Raw genomic sequence first — 15,569 nt, 5'->3', positions numbered from 1 at the left:
ATTGGCTAAAGCCAGGAGTTCTTATTGCCATTGTAGGGCAGCATTGCTCCCCAATACTACTAAAGCATTTGGTTAACCAAGTGGTTATCTACCGATTGAAACACCTCAAGGTGTCAAAAAAAAGGGGAGTCGTACACAAATATATGACAACAATTGTTGAACGTTCGGATGACTCTTTATTCTACACGGTTAACACAGAAAACAATTGACATGGTCCGAAAATTATGCACCATTAATCGAGGTTAGCCCACCTGGACAACTCACAAGATAATTTTTCACTTTCTCGAATGAAGTTAGGGCTTCCCCACCAATTGTGAACAATCGTATATAACATGACAAATAAGCAAACAACTTTAGCTCAAGTCTATCCGTGGCCACCTGCTGCACTCGTGGAATAGCATTCTTCTTCAATGACACTTTCGTTGGGTTCTTTGGGTCAGCAGCTCTTTTCGGAATGATGAAGTCATCCTTATCGAAATGAGCACTGCAGACACGGTGATCCTTTTGCATCAGCATCTCGATTGACGTCTCAATGTCCATATTCAAAACAATAAGCCACTGGTCTCCCAGAGATCGGTCATCTTACCGCGATTGCAGTCTATGGAAAGTCTCTGGGGTGTAACTTTCCATTCTTTTCCCGCAGCCGGGCAAAACACAAACACGAAACATCTCTGTCTTTACTTCAAGCTGTAGATGCACGTCTTCTCCGGGGCTCGAGCTGTCCTTCACTCCATGCATCAATCATGTGGGCAGTGCGTCTTCTGTCAACACTGTGCCATGCTTGATTGCAGCGAACAAATATTTTGTCACTCTAACTTACATATGCAAGTCCTTTAATTGATGTGTCAACACTTGCTATAGATTATTTATAAATATAAATTAGATCAATTATAAATTCCAAAACTTTCCTCCTTGAACTGAGCTCCGGCGCATTCGGTAATCGACTTGTGTGGACTTCCTGTAAACACGGACCTACCGGTAATGCTTGTTAAACTGTCTTTTTAAATAAACTCTGGGTTTGCAAACTAAGTTGTTGGTGCTTCATTTTATATGTAGGGTCCCTAGTCATGATACTGCAGAGGTTTGGTGCTATCTTTAGCAATATTAGTGATTAAAAAATGCCGATTTGGAAGCAAAACTCTATGCCCCAAGCCAATAACATGGACGCCAAACATTGCGCCGGGCAAACTCAAACCTCGATTTTCAATGAAAAAGGTATCTGGAGGGCTTGTTTGATGGGTTTTCATGCCAAAACAAAGACCCTGGGTTCAATTTTCGCCGGAATTACACTTTAAGTAAGGGAGTTTATGTTTGCAAATTGAGGAGGGCTGCTTTAGAGAACACAACTGTTCACACAGTAGCTGATGAAACCTGTCGGTTGAATTGGGAGAAGCCGGGACATTGCCGTTTCTCAAAAGGAAACGTGAGGAGGGTTACCTGCAAGGACAGCATTTGACAACAATGATTCCCCCTGAGATTTATTCTACAGCCGGTGCCGAGGTGTTTGTGTGGGGCAGCTTGTCAATGTGCGCATGCACAGTGCTGATGTGCAAGTGTGCGGTGCTGATGTGCACGTGTGTGGTGCTGATGTGCACTTGCACGGTGCTGATGTGCACGGGGCTGATGTGCACGTGTACCATGCCGATGTGCACATGCACGGTGCAGATGTCCATGGTTGCAGAGAGCTTTGAGTCTGATCATTGATTCCAGCAGTGCTCTGGTACATTCCAAAATAAATGGCCTCAAACATTGTTAAAACATAACAAGGAATAGCATGCAAGGTCACTGTGGGCGTGAGGCAAAGATGTAGGCAATAATGTTTTCAGTCGGCAATACAGTTTTCAGTCTGCAATTTGTAGCCATCCCCTTGGCTGGCTTTCATCATATTGTTAATATATTATTAAGACACTTTTTCACTACATTTATGCCATCTACAGTCTAATCATGCATTTGTTATTCTTCCTTATTCTTCTTTTGAAGTCATTATGTTTGCATAATATTTCATTTGGAAGTTTTTATTGGACTAGATCATTTAGTCCAATAAAAACTTGGACTATCCATCTTGTGATTCGGGGGGACAATTCACATTGCGTACACCCCGATCCACAAAGATCTCATAGACATGCTTTGTAAAATGATATCTTGGTACCAAAGAGGAGTTAAAGTAAAAGGCATGCTAGCCATATCTATTTTAAATGCATCTGCAGTGTATAATGGATTATATTTAATAATGAGAAGAAATACTTTTTATGTCAAAAATATAACTAAAACTGCTATTGCTAACTGTCTTTTGCATCGATCAGAAGCCTTCAACATCTCTTTCATAGCAGCTTGTAGTCAATTCACTATCAGAAGAAATTGTAACGGTAACTGTCAAATTGAAGAACTCACTCAAGAACCATTCAACAATAGAACAAAAACTCAATAAGTAAATCAATAGTGCAACTACAGTGGCACGGCTAAAGAGCGAAGGGAACATATACACATCCTTATCTAACATACCTGTAACGTTATCCTCTATCTAAAATCTTAGGTTATATAAATGTATTTTTTTTTATATTTTCGTACCCTAAATGTGCCGTCTTCAGCACCATGAGTTTAATATACCCATTAGGCGATACCTAAGGTTAACCAAGTCTCACCATCCTGCGTGACACTCACACTTTTTTAGACAACACTCTTGCGATAATTCTCACACCAGATCTAATAGCAGGTCTAATGCATTTTATCCCATATACTTGAACTCCATTAACCGACTTCCTATGAGGCAGAATGCAAATTAAGAAGGTTTTTGTACGTTTGCCCATTTATTTATGACAATGTGAAAATGTAATGATTTAAAGAAATCGTTGCTTTGTTGTTCCATTGATGCCTTGGGAATCCACACACACACACACACACACACACACACACACACACACACACACACACACACACACACACACACACACACACACACACACACACACACCACACACCACACACACACACACACACACACACACGATTTGGCATTTCACAACTTTCATGTACGGCAATACGTTCACTAGCATGTTTCCAATTAATCCTACACTGCCAAATGGTGATCTCCCTATACTGTGGCCAAAAAGTTTGCATGCAAAGCAAAACACAGTACCTTAGTATGGTGAATAGCACAGCCACTCTCTGGGCAGATACTCCGATTCTTCTCCGATTTTTGTACTGGCGTTCTGAGGCAGAGAGGTCAGATTGTTTGTTCTGGCACAATTCTGGTCCCATGTTCGCCCAGTAGACGCGCACCTCACCTGAGCTCATCCTGTTCTGGCTCTTCTTCATGGCTAGCAGAAGAACAGCCAGACGTGCTTCCCTCAGAGCAGGCCCTGCGGCTCTCTGGTTGATAAGCTTAACTTGCCTTCTTCATTTACAGGTCTAAAGATCTCCTTCTCCCTTTGCAGTCTTCGTTTTTGCGCACCACTCTCAAACCTTTCTTTCCAGACATTTTACTAGCTAGCCATGACAACCTTCACGCCTCTCATTTGAATCGATTTGAATCACAATGCAAAACATTCCTCTTCATTGTGATAGGCTGTTGTGTCATGGTGCCCACGTGGATCACTGGTCAATTGGGAAGCCACAAAAATGTATATCAAGTGATGGGCAGAAAATTAGACAAATTACAAAGCAATGTGATTTTTTGTATTTTCTTGGCTCATGATAGGCCCCTGATCGTCGTAGGCCCTGGGGCTACAGCCCAGGTAAGATCTTGCATTAAGGCGGCCTTGATGCTATCCACAAATCTGTTAACTGTTAATCTGTTAAACTTTAAAAATATGTATTTGTGGGTCTTAAAATAAAAGTCAGTTAGATCATTTTACGAGACCAAAGAAACAAAAAACAATAATTCTCCAATGACATAATGAAAATGTAACAATTGAGGGCAATTCAGTGGGTGCAACACTCAAAGACGCCTAATCACTTTAGGCGTCTTTGAGTGTTGTTAATTATTATTATTCTTCATGTTTAACCTCTGTTTTCCTTTTATTCCTAGTCTGTTTTACCTAGTTTTTGAATGATGACTATATGCTCTGTAAGGTGACCTTGGGTGTCTTGAAAGGCGCCTCTAAATTAAATGTATTATTATTATTATTATTATTATATGTTTTTAAATAAAACTAACAGCATATGAGACGGCCAACATAATTTCCCGCCAAAAATAATCTTAGCTCTTGTTGCCTAGGTGATTGCAGTGGGGCTAGTACTCCATCGGTGGCTTCACTGCTGGATGCATGTGAGGGAAACACTGGACAATCAAAACTGGTTTCCTCGAAATGTATTGAATACAAAGTAAAATGTGTATACTTTTGATAGAGGCTGAATTTTAAAACAATGAACTCTCGAAGGATATTGAAAACTAAATATTGTTTCATTGTCCTTCGAGGATTCATTGTTTTAAAATTCATGCTTGGCAGATTCTGCCAACAGTTATATAAAACAAAAATAATAATTTTAATAATCTGCCAACAGTTATTAAAACATATATAAATGTTTTAATTATACAATTCTTATTTATTTAAATAACTTCCTTGCCTGAATGTTATTCTTCATTTAATGTATTCAACCTCTTGTCTGTGGTCAGTCCCTATCCAAGTTGCTCCAGCAGACTTTTGATGCCTATCTAGGAATATCCCTTATAGGATGCTTCATATAATCTAGATAGAGATCATGGTATAGGAAACATCTAACCTCTTTTTTAGATGTTTCTTATAACCTTGACACCTATCTCAGAACCTTTGTTACTTGGATGTTTCCTATCACGTTTTTACCTTCAAAGGAAACTAGGATGCTAGGATTAGGAAGCTTCCTATGACGTGGACTCCTACCTATGAATTTTGTATAAGACTGCCTCCCACAACGTTGTTTTGTGTCTATAAAACACCCTTATCCTAATATAAATTAGTTATGGAAGCCATGGTACACAAGTGAACATAATTAACACAACTAGGAAAAAGTGTATTAGAAATAGTGTATTATATTAGAAGTGTATATGTTTATATGAGTAGTGTTCTTGTTTGATGAAGGGGGCTAGGGTGTTCTACATGGTTGCCCAGTCCTGGACAGTTGCTAAAGTCTTATCGATTGGTTGGCAGAGTATTATTTTGGGTTGCTAGGGTGTTCTAGGCGTTTCAGTGGTGTTCTGAGTGGTTGCTATGATGCTCTGGGTGGTTGCTAGGGTTTTCTCTGTTATTGCTATGAGTTCCGGCTGGTTGCTACAATGTTCTGAGGGGTTTCTAGGATGTTCTAGGTGGTTGCTATGGGCTACTTGGTGGTTGCTCGGGTGTACTAGGTTATTGCTACAATATTTAAGGTGGTTTCTAGGGTGTGTAAGGTGGTTGCTACGGTATCGTGGGTGGTTGCTAGGGTTCTCTCTGTGACTTCTGTGAGTTCTGGTTGGTTGCCAGAGGGTTCCGGGTGGTTCCGGGTGGTTGCTAGGATGTTCTAGGTGGTTGCTATGGGGTACTTGGTGGTGGCTGTTTTCGGTGGTTGCCAGTGTGTTCTGGGTGGTTGGACATACTTCTCTCTCTGCCGTTCAACGGTCTGGATAGTAAGGTAGTATGTAGCCTCACAAATCAGACTTCAGTCTCTATACAAATAGAGACTATACAAATAGTGTCAAATAGACAAGACAGAAAGTTTGAGAGAAACAATCAACGCTTCTGTTACTGAATGAATGAAAAACATCTGTGGTTTTAAAGGTGACCAAAAGCAATTGCTTTACTGATCACCTGTCCATATTTCGTTTGTTATTTCAACTATAGTTGACGTATAGCTTACCTGGCTGGATATATTAATTCAGTTTGTGGCAAAAGGGTACATTCGACCCAAAATGCATTGTTTTCTGATAATTCTATAGTTTGGTCCGATTAAACCAAATCACACTGAAAGTTTGAAAACGTTGGTTAGTTCGAATGAGGTCCACACCATCCCTAACTAACAGCACTATAATGCCCCAGGATTCATTTAAAATGGACCTGAACCCTAATAGGTCAGCTTTGAAAGCCAAATAGACCCTCCCAAAACCCCTCCCACTCCCACAACCCAGACAGCCGGGCTACGCTAGTTCAAGTCACAAAGTTGCACAGTTAGTAAAGAAATGTTTATTTCCTTTTTGAAGTTCTGCAAGTATCCGTCCTACTAAATGGGAGTAGGAGGGACATAAATGAATGTGGCCTCATTAGAATACTAAATGGTATGGACATATGATTGTTTATTTTGTATATGCAACGAAGTCTGAATTATACACCAGTTACACAAAAAAAGCAATTTTGCAAAGGCTACACATAGTATGACTTTTACAACGTGTGTGTGTGTGTGTGTGTGTGTGTGTGTGTGTGTGTGTGTGTGTGTGTGTGTGTGTGTGTGTGTGTGTGTGTGTGTGTGTGTGTGTGTGTGTGTGTGTGTGTGTGTGTGTGTGTGCGTAACACACACATCTTCTGGCACAACGAGCAAAAGCAATACAAATTGTAGTTGTTGTAGTTAGTGTCAAACGGTTGATATCTTTAGTAATTAGTGGTGTAACATGCAAGGGGGTGTACAGCGAGCCGGTCATTACTTCAGAACCAACCCCTTTGGGCGGATGCATCACCCTGTCAGATTTTATTTGGTGATAATGACCGGCACGCTGCTCATTATCCCTTACACTTAAGTAAGGGATGAATACTAACACAAGGGAATTGTGTTATTTTTTAAAAACGCTATGTGACTGTGTATTTCAATGGGTTAGAATATTGAAAGTTATCTCTTGTAACAAGGATAAACACCATTGCTTATAAAATATAGACAAGCCATCCCTGCAAGGAACTCAATATCGTGATGTATTATGTCTATGGGGTTTGGATGTTGTGGGAGTACTGACAGTTTGATGGTTTCTGTTGTGTACCCTATAACAATTATAGAAGTCAGATTTAAATCCTGTTTGTGTATGTGTGGAAGTGTGAGAGAGGTTGAGTAAGGAATTTTAGGAAGCATTAACGTAAACGATCATACTAAAGATAAAAGTAGATAATTAGGTGTGCAGCCATTAAGGTGATAATTGCAGACTTTAATGAGAAAAAAGGTTTCAACTCATGAACATGTATACCAAACAGTGAGGCTGAATCAATTTAGAAAACGTTCTATTAGTTTTATTGTTCTACACATGTCACGTGATACACTATCCAATGTTCTTCAAATGTTTCCTAAATCAAGCTATTCCCATCTAGGGTGTTTCTCATGCTTCCTACTGAAACGGGACCATCCTAGAATGACCTTACCTAGAAGTATCAGTCGCTTACGAAGCGTTCTACCAACTGGATAGCTTGGCCCTTCCGAGAACTATAGGAGCCTTTGAAAGTCTCAGTTTCAGTCGCCTCAGAATCCCATTCAGGTGGGATGCCACAATAGAAGTACTGAGCCTCTCTTCAACACCGTGGCTACCCAGCTGGCCTCTGGCCATTGTCCCGGAGGCACAGGAGCGCCAACAGCAAAAAATAACAACCAAAGACAGGAAAAAGGGTGAAATTGAATGCTGTCTTTCTTCTGCTGCGCCAAACTGCTAGTTGTTTCAAAACGGGTGATAGAAGGAGGGAACGGCGCCCGGAAGGCAGCCAACGGCCCTTAGAACCATCTCTCACCGCGAGAGATCATTGTGTTCTGATTGGTCGCCAGGAGGAAGAAGCCTGATGCTCACAGTGTTCTGTGAAGGCCTCCCACGGTTCACACGCTGAACTCCTTTTAAAACTGGGAAAATAAACAACAGGGGAGGACAGGGGTTTATTACATTTCCGCAACAGTCCCTCACAGAATAATAATTACTTTGAGGGGGTTTGTAACTTTCATATGAAATATTCAACTTTAATTAGCCTTGAGTTAAGTTAGCATGCAGTGCTCTATCAACAAAATCCAGCCATGATAAATTCAATTCAAATTTTTACTTAATAAATAGATAGTCCGCTGTTTTGTATGTATGCCGCAAAATAATTATTCCTCAAAAGCATCTTGTTTTTCAAGATAACATAAATTAGCCTATTAATTAGGAAAATGTTGTCCAAACCGACACAAAAGGTGCAGTGCATATCTATCTAAAAGACAAATTATGAAACAATATTCACGATAATTATTCATATCCTATTGTTCATCTCTTACATACATCAAACTGACCTTTTCCAATATATTCTTTCGTTCACAGCACTGGAACTGTTTATCTTGTGGTGTGATAGCAAAATCCTTCAAGAGGTGAATAATGGCGAGAGTGAGTTCACCAAAGATTCGCCAGGTTAAGTATTTTACAAAACACAAGAGTATCTGATCATTGGTAATCAATCCCTGTGACGGGAAAGACAAATCGCTTAATGATCCTTGCTCCAATGTTCGCCTTTCATCCGTAAAAAAAAAATGCAATCGCAGTCCTCAGGCAGCCAATCGTACTGATGCAAAATCAATTAGAATTGATTTCACCGGTAAAGAGAATCCCAGGCCTTGAGGATGCCCGGTAGGCAATGACCTCGTGAAATGAAATATGGACACACGCGTCGTCTAAAGAAAAGGAGCATCCATCTCTCTCTCTATACTGCCGTTAACCAACGGTTACCTGGAAGCCGGATCTAGGGAACCAGCCCACGCCATCAGCCGGGTCTGTCTCTTCAGACCCCACCCAGACACCAGGCAGAGAGGTGGAGAACCTCACTCTAACCAACAGAGCAATAGTTTTCCACCGTCCTCATCACGTTATCATCAAGATGTGATAGCAAAAGCAAGTGAGAATAAAGAACTTTTGTCTTTTTAAGAGTAATAAAACCGACCATATCTTGTATCCACGATGTCCCTGAACCAGGGTTCTTATTTCTAAATAGAGTTCCAGACCGAGGAAGAACTGCTCACTTGTTTGATAACAGAGTTATGGATGGATGTGACGGGCTAGGGAGAAGGAGGAGAGGAGAGGTGAGGAGGAGAGGTGAGGAGGAGGAGAAGGAGGAGGAGGGCTTAGGTGGAGGAGAAGGAGGAGGAGGAGAAGGAGGAGGAGGGCTTAGGAGGAGGTCTAGAGGAAAGTGGAGGGCTGAGGAGGAGAGTGGGGAGGAGGAGGTGCAGGGAGGAGGAGGTTGAGGAGGAGGAAGGGGAGCATGGTAAGATATGGGTGGAGATGAGCCGGGGCTATTGCACCACCTAAGGACCAGCGGAGGAGGCATGTCGTGAAACTGCTGCTTCTCCTCCACATGTCAGCACCACCGGGACTCAGAGAGCAGCACGTCTGGAAGAGGTCGGGAGGGAAGGGGGGAGGGATGGATAGATTATGGGATGGATGGAAAGGTAGACAGATGTTTTGATGGATGGATGGATGGAAAGATGGGAAGGGTGAATCGGTAGATAATAATGTTAGTAATGCATTCAATTTTGAAAGGGGTTTCTAGGTACTCAAAGGCACTTCACAGAAAACCCACAGGGTAAAACCATTAAAGGGGGACTTGTAGGAATAAAAGACCATTAGGTAGTTAAACCCTCTACCCCGCCCCAGGTCCGGAGCCCGGTCCTGATGGGTTTTAGTGTGGGTGGGTCCACTAACCGAAGACGTCGGGTTGGGTCGTGGTGGGGAGGGGTGGGGAGGGGCCGGGTTATTTATGAATGTGTAGGCGGTGCGGTCCTCTGAAGGGCCTCCTGGGTTTAACCCGGAGCCAGTGAGGGTTTGGAACAGTAGTGATGAGGTCTCTTGGGCGGCTGCAGGTGAACACACGGGCAGTGGAGTTCTGGACGTATTGAGGGTTATAGAGGATTTCCTAAGCTGAACCGTAGAGGAATCTGCTGCAGATATATGGTTTGATGGAAGGATCGGTAGACGGATGGACAACTGGGATGCATGGACAGAGAGCTGGTGGGAAGATGGGTGGATATGTCGATTGTTGGATGGATGAATTGATGATTGACGGACATGCAGATGTTAGGAGAGAAAGACAGGTAGTTAGCTAGTTGGACAGTAGGCAGATAGTTGGATAGTAGGCAGTTAGGTAGAGATACAGTGAGTTAGGTGGATGGAAGGACGTGGATGTAGTGAATCCAGTGAATGCACAGCTTCCCACCTCCACAATGACTTGGCAGTGGAGTCCACATCACATCCTTCCTGCAAATCTGTGCTCACCTCGGCTACTAGTCACAGCATAATCACCTCTGGGAAGGGGAATTAAAAAGAGAAATTCCCACACCTCTCTCTGTTTAACGAGTTTAATATTTGCTTCACCGCGGGATTCGACAGCAGTCGATTTCACTTTGACACATGTATAATGCAGAGGCTTTACTACCGCCCTAAAGCATAGTCGTATATGTACTCAACACTAGAGGGAGAAGTCTATTGGCTGTGGAGATGAGAGTGTATGCCAGACCTGAGCATCATGCGGCCCACTGGTCGGTTCTGAGTGGCCCGCAGGTTTTTAAATAAACAAAATAACTTTTTTTACCGATGTAAGCAGTGAACTATCCAAAGAACACGCCGAAAGCGCTTTTATCTGAAAAAACTGCTTGTGCATGCGGGAGCCCCTACTATAGATGTGTTGGTATGGCAAGTGTCATTCAGCTTGAGGGAATGCATCATCAAGGCCAAATCGTTGGAGCAGGTTAGCCAGCTAAAATTACAAGTGTGGGGTGGTCATCCGAATATGGACGACGTGTTTTTTTTTACAGAGGTCGCCGGTAAAGTTGGGTGTTACGTTTGTAATGAACATGTCGCTGTATGGAAGGATTTCAACCTCAAGCGCCACTTTCAGACAAAACACTGCAAAAAATACAAAAACCTGTCTGAAGTGGAAAAGGGAAGCACTTCTATACCAGGGATGGGGATTGAGTCCCGGTTCTATAAGGATCTGTTTCCAAATTTCTCAAAGCAGTATATATATATAGATATATATATATATATATCTATATATATATAGATATATATCCTATAATCTAACGTTATATTTCGAGAAACGAGAGGCATTTCATTTCAATCAAAAATCTGCTGCACAAACACATCGATTGACTAATAAAGTGTAATTTCATTCCAATCACTGTTCAACTAAACAAAAAACGTAATTGCCTAACGCCCTCGTTTGGGTCATTTCTTATTTTTAGATTGATTGATAGGACGCTGAACTTTCAAAGCGTTCAAAGGCTTGGCTACATTTCAATAAATCCAAAGATAAGGAGAAGGCAAAATGCAGTTTAGGCTTCAAGTTCTTATTTTATGGGAGGTGGGGGGAACACACAATGCTTGAGCACCTCGATGTTCCAGATCGGTTGGAACCAAAACGCAGCTTCTTCGACTGACTTTGAGTCCGAACACCAACAACAATGGCTGCCGTTGCATTGTGCGTATTACGGAGAGGAGAATTACACTTGAGACCCCCTAAAAGCCTCAACTGCAACATTTTGGAAGGGCTCTGGAAATATCTTCAAAGACGAGCAGAAGAAGAAAATCATAAATTGGCAACAATCATTTGTGGTGTCGTAGCATTGTCAAATAACGATAGTAAGAAGAAAACAATGTTTACTAAGAACGATAAGCATCAACATACACTGGGCCTTCTTCAATACCAAGAATGCAAAGAAAGGACTTGTGCTCTTGGGGAGAACATTCTTGCTAGTCATTCCTGGAAGAATGAACTTGCAAGGTCACGAGCACACAGAACGCTGCTGACAGTTTGAGGCGATGCATTGTGGCTGGTATAGCATAGGACACAATGGCCTCCTGCACTCCAAATTAAATCCAGGCTTTATCACCGAAACGGATGGAAGCCCAGCTGATTACTACTCAACTGTACACTAAAAATGTAATGTCTATTTATAATAAAAAGTAATGACAGTCCCGTTTCTTACCGCTTCTGTTGTTTATTTTACTATATTTGTTATACATTTGTTGGCTTGCTTTTCCTAAGTCATTTACGTCGTGAGAGGGATCTGTGGTCTGTTAGTGAGAGGGGTCTGTGGTCTGGTAGTGAGAGGGGTCTGGTAGTGAGAGGGGTCTGGTAGTGAGAGGGGTCTGTGGTCTGGTAGTGAGAGGGGTCTGTGGTCTGGTAGTGAGAGGGGTCTGGTAGTGAGAGGGGTCTGGTAGTGAGAGGGGTCTGTGGTCTGGTAGTGAGAGGGGTCTGTAGTCTGGTAGTGAGAGGGGTCTGTAGTCTGGTAGTGAGAGGGGTCTGTGGTCTGGTAGTGAGAGGGGTCTGGTAGTGAGAGGGGTCTGGTAGTGAGAGGGGTCTGTAGTCTGGTAGTGAGAGGGGTCTGTGGTCTGGTAGTGAGAGGGGTCTGTGGTCTGGTAGTGAGAGGGTCTGTAGTCTGGTAGTGAGAGGGGTCTGGTAGTGAGAGGGGTCTGTAGTCTGGTAGTGAGAGGGGTCTGTGGTCTGGTAGTGAGAGGGGTCTGGTAGTGAGAGGGGTCTGGTAGTGAGAGGGGTCTGTGGTCTGGTAGTGAGAGGGGTCTGTAGTCTGGTAGTGAGAGGGGTCTGTAGTCTGGTAGTGAGAGGGGTCTGTGGTCTGGTAGTGAGAGGGGTCTGTAGTCTGGTAGTGAGAGGGGTCTGTAGTCTGGTAGTGAGAGGGGTCTGTGGTCTGGTAGTGAGAGGGGTCTGTAGTCTGGTAGTGAGAGGGGTCTGTGGTCTGTTAGTGAGAGGGGTCTGTGGTCTGGTAGTGAGAGGGGTCTGGTAGTGAGAGGGTCTGTGGTCTGGTAGTGAGAGGGGTCTGTGGTCTGGTAGTGAGAGGGGTCTGTAGTCTGGTAGTGAGAGGGGTCTGGTAGTGAGAGGGTCTGTGGTCTGGTAGTGAGAGGGGTCTGTGGTCTGGTAGTGAGAGGGGTCTGGTAGTGAGAGGGGTCTGTGGTCTGGTAGTGAGAGGGTCTGTGGTCTGGTAGTGAGAGGGGTCTGTGGTCTGGTAGTGAGAGGGGTCTGTGGTCTGGTAGTGAGAGGGGTCTGTGGTCTGGTAGTGAGAGGGGTCTGTAGTCTGGTAGTGAGAGGGGTCTGTGGTCTGGTAGTGAGAGGGGTCTGTGGTCTGGTAGTGAGAGGGTCTGTAGTCTGGTAGTGAGAGGGGTCTGGTAGTGAGAGGGGTCTGGTAGTGAGAGGGGTCTGTAGTCTGGTAGTGAGAGGGGTCTGTGGTCTGGTAGTGAGAGGGGTCTGGTAGTGAGAGGGGTCTGGTAGTGAGAGGGGTCTGTGGTCTGGTAGTGAGAGGGGTCTGTAGTCTGGTAGTGAGAGGGGTCTGTAGTCTGGTAGTGAGAGGGGTCTGTGGTCTGGTAGTGAGAGGGGTCTGTAGTCTGGTAGTGAGAGGGGTCTGTAGTCTGGTAGTGAGAGGGGTCTGTGGTCTGGTAGTGAGAGGGGTCTGTAGTCTGGTAGTGAGAGGGGTCTGTGGTCTGTTAGTGAGAGGGGTCTGTGGTCTGGTAGTGAGAGGGGTCTGGTAGTGAGAGGGTCTGTGGTCTGGTAGTGAGAGGGGTCTGTGGTCTGGTAGTGAGAGGGGTCTGTAGTCTGGTAGTGAGAGGGGTCTGGTAGTGAGAGGGTCTGTGGTCTGGTAGTGAGAGGGGTCTGTGGTCTGGTAGTGAGAGGGGTCTGGTAGTGAGAGGGGTCTGTGGTCTGGTAGTGAGAGGGTCTGTGGTCTGGTAGTGAGAGGGGTCTGTGGTCTGGTAGTGAGAGGGGTCTGTGGTCTGGTAGTGAGAGGGGTCTGTGGTCTGGTAGTGAGAGGGTCTGTGGTCTGGTAGTGAGAGGGGTCTGTAGTCTGGTAGTGAGAGGGGTCTGTGGTCTGGTAGTGAGAGGGGTCTGGTAGTGAGAGGGGTCTGTGGTGAGAGGGGTCTGTGGTCTGGTAGTGAGAGGGGTCTGGTAGTGAGAGGGGTCTGGTAGTGAGAGGGTCTGTGGTCTGGTAGTGAGAGGGTCTGTGGTCTGGTAGTGAGAGGGTCTGTGGTCTGGTAGTGAGAGGGTCTGTGGTCTGGTAGTGAGAGGGGTCTGTGGTCTGGTAGTGAGAGGGGTCTGTGGTCTGGTAGTGAGAGGGGTCTGTGGTCTGGTAGTGAGAGGGGTCTGGTAGTGAGAGGGGTCTGTGGTCTGGTAGTGAGAGGGGTCTGGTAGTGAGAGGGGTCTGGTAGTGAGAGGGGTCTGGTAGTGAGAGGGGTCTGTGGTCTGGTAGTGAGAGGGGTCTGTGGTCTGGTAGTGAGAGGGGTCTTTGGTCTGGTAGTGAGAGGGTTCTGTTAGGAGAGGGGGGTCTGCTGGGCCTTAATGGCTTCCTGGTTGGCTAGCTCGCCCACCAGGCCGTTATGTAGCTTCTCGACCCCGGAAACGTTGACGCACATTTTCACATTTTCAACCATTAAATATATAATTCTTAAATAAAACAAAATTCATTATTAGATCATTTTGGATTCACTTGTAAAATACAATAGCAGTTGCCTCCATGAAATATTGTACATGTGTATTGAGTAAGACCTCAGTGCTCCTCCTCCTCCACTTATGGTGCGAGCCCAACTTCATATCGAATACCGATTTTTGCAGATGTGCTATATCAGAGTTCCCCATAAACCCGGTTGCCGGCTGAACAGACACCTAGTGAAGGATTCCGGGATTCAGACTAATCTAAATGTAATGTGTGGGGAAGCAGAAATTACTCTGCCCTTCCTGCTTCTCCAGACAATGCTAAGCACACTAACAAGGCAGAGTTCACCAGTAATTTTCCAATAGCGAGATATCGATAAAGGCTTTGAGTTTACTGGATTGAGTCTAGATTTTTATGACTCTATTGGATCTATTAGTTAACTTAATAAATATACCTGCAAAGTGCCCTTAGTCTGGAGAAACTATATTTGTATTGTGCAATGTATTGTGTAATTGTGAATTAAATATAATGATTTTAATCACATAACATTTGTAGTTCCTTAATTACAAATGAGTTACAGCAATATATTTTCTATGATCCAAACTATTGGTGACAGAATTTCCTCTGCCCTCAAAGGCATTTGGAATTTCTCATGTGATCCCGAATAGAGAATGATTGCCCACCACTGGTCTACACGTTTTATAAGTGTTTGAGCAAGGTTTCGGTTAAGCTGTCTATAGCGAGGAAGACAGCCAGTAAAACCACAGATTGTCTGTCTGGTGCAGTATGCCACTTTTATCAAACCATTTCTCTATAATTACACAAGGCTAAAGTGGTCTAATAAGACACAGGCCCTCAGACAGAACTTCTGCAGCAGAATTAAGTACAACTCTGAGAAAATACGCTCTATGTTTCACTTTGTTTTAGCGGCAGAAGGAGAAACTCTAGCATTGATGCTAATAAGGCCAGCGGCCCAAGCTAATGAATATGTAAAAGCTAGCGTAGCATTTAATTGTGTGTCAGAGCATCAAAGTGTGAAAATATACCACAGTGACCCGTGTGCCGTAAAAAACAGGAAACAGACAGTGATCGCATGGTTTGGAATCCTCTAAGTTGAATCAATGGCTTTGTCCACTTTCCTTCAAGGCTGCAGCCAATACACTCGAAAATCATTTACTGCATGTTTTAAGTGTGCAATTAATGAAGTCCTCAAATGGCTGGTAGTTGTTAAGTGCTGCTGACCCCTTGTGGGTTTCAATGAC

The 15,569-nt window shown here is 43.8% G+C and overlaps 1 protein-coding gene and 1 long non-coding RNA gene across 3 annotated transcripts in view; both read right to left on the bottom strand.

Moving 5' to 3' along the window:
* Positions 1-1,673, bottom strand: part of nrg3b (neuregulin 3b) — a 203,933-nt gene extending 202,260 nt beyond the window's left edge. Inside the window, exon 1 of the mRNA XM_056577724.1 lies at positions 1,596-1,673. Within this exon, the coding sequence (XP_056433699.1) occupies positions 1,596-1,673 (78 nt within the window). The remainder of the gene's footprint in view (positions 1-1,595) is intronic.
* Positions 1,674-6,870: 5,197 nt separating this feature from the next.
* LOC130371329 (uncharacterized) overlaps positions 6,871-15,569 on the bottom strand; it is a 53,540-nt gene continuing 44,841 nt past the window's right edge. For both annotated transcript variants that reach the window (XR_008893183.1, XR_008893184.1), the window contains one exon: positions 6,871-7,755. This is a non-coding gene — a long non-coding RNA (uncharacterized LOC130371329). The remainder of the gene's footprint in view (positions 7,756-15,569) is intronic.

Source organism: Gadus chalcogrammus, chromosome 18 (assembly GCF_026213295.1).
Source record: "Gadus chalcogrammus isolate NIFS_2021 chromosome 18, NIFS_Gcha_1.0, whole genome shotgun sequence".
NCBI classification, from domain to species: Eukaryota; Metazoa; Chordata; class Actinopteri; order Gadiformes; family Gadidae; genus Gadus; species Gadus chalcogrammus.
The sequence above is the reverse complement of the archived record's forward strand: the minus strand, read 5'-3'. Positions and strand labels throughout refer to the sequence as shown.